The 6,000-nt window shown below is 53.4% G+C and overlaps 1 protein-coding gene across 2 annotated transcripts in view; it reads right to left on the bottom strand.

Moving 5' to 3' along the window:
• Positions 1–445: 445 nt before the first annotated feature.
• The window catches only part of GSN (gelsolin), a 54,591-nt gene continuing 49,036 nt past the window's right edge, over positions 446–6,000 (bottom strand). For both annotated transcript variants that reach the window (XM_006205559.3, XM_006205555.4), the window contains 6 exons: positions 4,492–4,662; positions 3,694–3,868; positions 2,505–2,629; positions 2,192–2,269; positions 1,410–1,470; positions 446–866 (listed from right to left, as the gene is read on the bottom strand). In XM_006205559.3, coding sequence (XP_006205621.2) covers positions 697–866; positions 1,410–1,470; positions 2,192–2,269; positions 2,505–2,629; positions 3,694–3,868; positions 4,492–4,662 — 780 coding nt within the window. In that variant the 3' untranslated portion in view covers positions 446–696. The remainder of the gene's footprint in view (positions 867–1,409; positions 1,471–2,191; positions 2,270–2,504; positions 2,630–3,693; positions 3,869–4,491; positions 4,663–6,000) is intronic.

Raw genomic sequence — 6,000 nt, 5'->3', positions numbered from 1 at the left:
AATGTTATTATGTATAATTTACTACAATAAAAATAACAACAAAAATGGGACTAGAACATTTTTAAAAATCTTTTTTTTTTACCTTGGCTCAATGACTCTCCAAAAGCTTTGCCAAACCTCCCTGGACTGCTCTGCCATCTAGGATGCTAGGACCCAACCCCTACTCCTCTCTCCTCCACTTAGGCTCAGACTTGTCTCTCGGTCTGATGGTTCTCCAGCCTCCCCTGGTTCCCTCCCAATTTCCTTCCACACACACATTTCCTCCCTCATACAATCTATGCCCATTTCATCTCATCCTGGCGCCTGCTTCTCGGAGGACGAGGATTCACACACGGGGTGAATGAAGCTCATTCACTGGTTCACAGGCACATGTGAATCCCCCGCAATCCCTCCAAACCTGGGCATTCTCAGAACAATCAGCAGGACACACTGAGCCACAGCAGGCTAACACACTTCCAAAAGCTTTTATTGAATTCAATTTCCAAAAGCACAGATACTTAAGACAAGTTTTGCAAGGACCCTGAATTTTTGCAGGGCTGTTTGGCTACTGTAAAAAAAAAAGAAAAAGAAAAAAGAAAAAAACAGACCACATACACACACACCCCAGAGTGGCCCTGCTCACTGTAAGGTCTCTTTGAGGGATGGACAGTTCTCTGAAAGGCACTGACCGGTGACAGGGGTGGGGCCTGCCCCTCCTCAGGCAGCCAGTTCAGCCATGACCCTGTCAAAGGGATCCACAGACCAGTAGTCATCATCCCAGCCGAGGAACCAGCCCACAAAGGAAGGAGGCTCAAAGCCTTGCTTCACCACGGTGATGGGGGTCCGTCTGTCACGATTAGCCGGGTCTGTCTCAAGGTACCGCTTAGCTGCAGACACACATGCAAAACAATCCTTAGTGCCTCCCTCACCAAGGAGAGGTGGTTCAATTGCCTAAGATGGTTTTTGGTCCTACGGTTCCTAATGCCCTTAAAGGCAATGACAGAACACAGCAAGGGACAAGGGTCGTAGTATAATGTCCAGCTTTACAAAGCTTGTATCATTTTTCTCTAGCTGTCGTCTATTGGAAGATACAAAAAAAAAACCAAAACAGTTTGGGGGTTCCCAGATTCCAAATCAGATTTACTCAACTACCAGGGATCTGCTTTCCAACATCTAAACCAGGACAAGTTCGGTCCCTGGGCGTTCGGGGAAACTGGACAGCTTCTATTTGTTCCTTCCTTTCCTGGCAAGACCTGTGGCTTTCTGCAGGAACTGAGCTGTTCTCTCACCACCCCAGGGAGGGCTCACCAGGGGCTGACCATGGGTGAGGAAGTCCCCACCCCACTGTCACAAATGCCCAGACCCATACCGGAAGCTGCCCCCACACCCCACTGCAGGAAAGAGACCCATGGGCACACTTGGGTCCTCACCAGAGGTCAAGGCTTCTGTCTTTTCCTCTTCTTGAGAATCCTTTCCAACCCAGACAAAGATCTGCAGGAGAGATGGGAGATGAAAGATGTGAAATTAAAAGTGCACGAGGGGTGCTGATCATACTGGCTGCTGGAGGAAGAACATTCCAGGTGCCGTGCCAGACACCTCCTCCATTGCAGCGCCCACAGACTGTGAACAGAAGGATCTGGAACAGAGATTACAAACTGGTGACCTACAACCTGTTTTGTTGGCCCACCTAGCCCACTGGAGGGTGATCTGCAATGTCTTTCTAGACAAATTTACTTACTCGCTGATTACATTAAATCTAGACTTTCAACTTCCCTTGAAAACGGGGAGGGTCTGGCAACCTTCACCCTCACGTTGGATGAAGCTGAGCAGAGGCTGCCGCTGCATATGGTCCCACTGCTGCAAAATTCAGCTTTCTTTATCAACAGATTTAAAGTAAGAGTTTGTGGGGTAGACTGTAGCTCAGTGGTAGAGTGCATGCTTAGCATGCATGAGTCCTGGGTTCAGTCCTAGTATCTCCATTAAAAAATAAAGTTAAAAAAAAAAAGTAAGAGTTCACTCTCCCCTAAGGCCTGAGAGAGAACGCTGGTCATCTGATTGGCATTTATGTGGTGCTTTGCAGTTTGCAAGGGGGTTTTATCCACCTCTCATCTTGTGGGATTATGCAAGGTGGGTACCATCACTCCCATTCTGCAGATGAAGAAATGGGAGGCTCAGAAAGGGAGAGTGACTTGCAGCACTGTCCTTCACTCACCTGGTCCCAGGTGTCCAGGAGCATGACGTCATCAGTGGCCAGGTCTTCCTGCATGAGCTCGCCGGGGACCTCTTCGATCTGGGAAGGAACAGAAGGGTTAATGGAAGCGCACCAGCAAGCCGCCTTCCCTCCCAGGGCCAGCTTGCTCTCTCTGCCCCCAGGAGGGAGCTACAGAGCTGGCTGCAGCCCGCAGGGGTCTGTGCTGTGCCGTCAGAGCCGTTTCTCCCCGCCCCTGCTGCGAGGCAAGGGCCCCGCCCCTTGGGACACACCTCCCAAGGGGAAAGCAGAGGTAGCGACCTCCGCTGGGGCTCACCACAAAACGTCCGATCTTGTTGGAGCAGGCGAAGAGACGAGGAGGGTGGGCATCCATCTTCTTGTCCTTCAGCCGTGGGGACGTGCGGTAGGCGGCCTTCCCACCCAGGGCCTCCCAGAAGCTGTCTGTGAGGGAAGGACACACCAGGTACCAACTGACACTCCTGCCCCGTCCCCCCACACTTCTCCTTAGACCCCGGGACAACCAACTGCTCTCAATCCCCACCCACCATCTTCAAATCCCAGGGCACCAAAGAGGGAGAGGGCCTGAGGGATTCGAAGGTGATGAAACGGAGGCCCAGAGAGGGCAGACTTGGCAGCAGACACATAGCCAGGACAACTTCTGGTTTGAGACTGACGACAGCAGTGCGAGATGGGGATAATTATCCTCGCTCAACAGATGAGGTGGTTGAGGCTCAGAGAGGTTAAGCAACTCATCCAACATCACACAGCTAGCATGTAGTAAAGCTAGGATGCACACCTCATCTGACTCCAATTCCCATATTTTTCCCACCATACCTGCATTATACCTCCTCCACTATACCTGTCCACATGTGCTATTTAAATTTAAATGCATTAAAATTAAATATAATTAAAGATTCAGTTTCTCATTCTAATTTCCATCAGTCACATTTCAGGTGCTCATTAGCCTAAACATGTGACTGGTGGCCACCAAACTGGACCTGTCCGTTCTCTCAGAAGGTTCCAGTGGACTGTGCTGATCTAGATGGACCTACCCTCCCCCATTTCTACTAAGCATTGAGCAGGAGGGAGTGGGCTTAAAAGGAAGACTGAAAGACTGACGGCTGGCCAGGAGGACGTTCCTGACCTATACTCTGGAAACAAAGCAGGCTTTCTGTCCGTGGAGATTCTCAAGACTGTGGCCCCTGTGAGGCTGTTACTTTTGCCTACAATCTTCCTAGCAACGCTTCCTAGCAAGTGACTGCCTCCTGCAGCAGCCTTCCCCGCCTGCCCTCGCCCACACTGAGCGCTCTTTTCTCTAACTCCAGGGGACCTCCCTTTCCCTGAACACAGACCTCATCTTCACTCAATCTACTTTTATTAACACACACTAGGGCACCGGTGCTGAGGAGTGGGGAGGATCTAGAAACCCTTAAGCAGACAGAGGGAGGGAAACGTAAGGGCTGCATCCCCAGAGAGCCATGGGCCCCTCTGCCCCTCGCTCCTACCTGGCTCACTGCCTTCTGCCACCTGCACAGGTTGGGCCCGAAGCACCCGGAGCACCTCCTGGGCCCCGGTCTTTTCTGCCTCGCTGGCTCCTGTACCTACCCACAGGTAGGCAGCCGAGGGGGTTTTCAGGACAAAGGCATCGTTGGAGTTCAGTGCACCAGCCTTGGGCATCACCTGGGAGGGCAGTGCTCGATTAATCAGGAACCAGACAAAAAGTCCTCAGCCTCCTTCTCACAGCCCAGGACATGAGGGCAGGACCAGCTCCTGGGTGGGGACTTGGGGGAACACACTCCACCAGAGCTGAAGACATGGACCTTGGACACTGAGGGGCTTTGTTGACTCCCATGAGTCATTAACACACTATGGCTAGCCACGGAGAGTCAAGAAATCTGGGATGCATTAACAGAAGTTGAGTGCCCAGAACAAAGGAGGTGACAGTCCCATTCTCTTCTAGGCTGCTCAGTTGATCCTAGAGGATTAGGTTCAGGCCTGCACCTTCCACCATGAAATGGACAGTAGCCAACAGGGATGTAATCCACAACAATGTCCAGATTGTGAAGAGTGGACTCCCTGTGAGGTAGTGAGTTACCTGTTATGGAAGGTATGCAAGGGGCACTGAGCATCGTCGAAACAAGAAGTCTAAGACATACAATCTTGCTGCCAGGGAGGAAGGTACGAAACCTGCTCCTTAACCCCTTAGCCAGCCCCACCCGATCGTGCGCCCGGAGATCTGCCCTTCGGGCCTGGGAGGTTTCAGGGAGGCCCGTTCTGTCCGGGGTCCAGGGCTTGGGCTTTACCTCAACGGCTCGGGTGGCTCCAGAGCTGCTGGCCCGGACCTGGAAGAGGCGGGTACTGGCGGGGGCCGTCTGCCCACCCTCGCGGGAGGTGCCACCCTTGTAGACAATCATGGGTTTCCCACCAAACAGGCTCATGAGGTGAGCGGGCTCCTTGCCTTGGACCACACGGCTCTGGGAGGGAGACAGGAGAGCAAGTCAGGAAAGGAGGCGGGTGGCGCATCAGTCCTCCCGTGCGACACCAGGCTCACCGCCGCCGCCCCTCCCCACAGCCAGCATGGCCCAGGCTCACCCCTCAAATGAGGTCATGACGCTTGTGTCTGTGTAGGGGGTGGAGCATGACCCTGTGGCACATGGGGCTGGGCAGGGAAACGGGAGTTCCAGGAAGGCTGGCGACAGCACCACTGCCTGAGGTCCCCCGGGCGCTGCCGGGCATGAACCCCTCCAACGAGGCCCTGCCTTGCTGACCCTGAGTCTAATCCAAGAACCAAGAGAGCCCACATTTGCAAATATTCCCTTAAATGGAAGCACAGGGATTGTTCGTGGACATTCTTCCAGGACGGTGACGTCAGCCTGGGGCATGAAAGCGGGCGGAGTGGTGAGAATGGAGCCTTCCAGATCTGGAGAGACCCCTGGTGCACAGCCAGTGCACCCCACAAAGCAGGCTGCAGTCAGGGGCTTGGTGGTGAGAGGGAGGCGGTCTCGGAGGCCTAAGATACATCCTGGCCCACGTGCCCACTTCATTTCAGATGCCAGTTGTGGCCCTGGCCAGCTAAATCCAGAAGGTAACCTGCCGTGCGTGCTGGGGGTATTGTGGTCACTTTGAAGCAGGAGCCACCACTGCTGGCTCAGGGCTCAGAGCCCAGCTCCACCCTGATGGTGAGAGTTCAGGCCTCAACCTCTCAGATTCTGCCTGTGTGAGACGGGACCAAGAATGCTACTCTTAAGGCTGTTGTTGGGCTGTTCTAAGACAGAAATCATCCCACTCGGCGCCCAGAGGACCCCACTGTCATGGTCAAAGTACAGGGCACCAACCCCAGATCTAAATCCAGAGCCCCGCCCACTCCAAGGGTAGGACCGAGGACTGACTCCTTCTCCCACATCTCCCCCACCTGGCTCTGCTGCCCTGCAAGACCCCACATTGTTGCCAAAGCAACCTTTCAAACTCAGAAATCCCTTCACATCACATTGTCCCTGGCCTTCTCAAGGTCAAGGTCAACATCCTCACCGTGACTTCTAGACTGGGTCTGGTCCCTCTGATCCCCTCCCCAGACTCCTATCATGGCATTTCCCCGCTTGCTTTAAATCTAGTGCCCCCCTCCCACCTCAGGACCTTTGCATGCACTCTTCCCTCTACCTGGAATGTGCCTGGCCAACTCCTACTCATCCATTAGGTTGCAGCTGAAAAATCCCTTCCTCAAGGGGCCTTTGTCTAATTCAACTAGAACCTACCTGGGATCTATGTGTCCTTATACTTAACACACATGTATAAGGGGCCTTCTAGAGGCCAAG

The sequence above is a fragment of the Vicugna pacos genome, chromosome 4, assembly GCF_048564905.1.
Source record: "Vicugna pacos chromosome 4, VicPac4, whole genome shotgun sequence".
Classification (NCBI taxonomy): Eukaryota; Metazoa; Chordata; class Mammalia; order Artiodactyla; family Camelidae; genus Vicugna; species Vicugna pacos.
The sequence above is the reverse complement of the archived record's forward strand: the minus strand, read 5'-3'. Positions and strand labels throughout refer to the sequence as shown.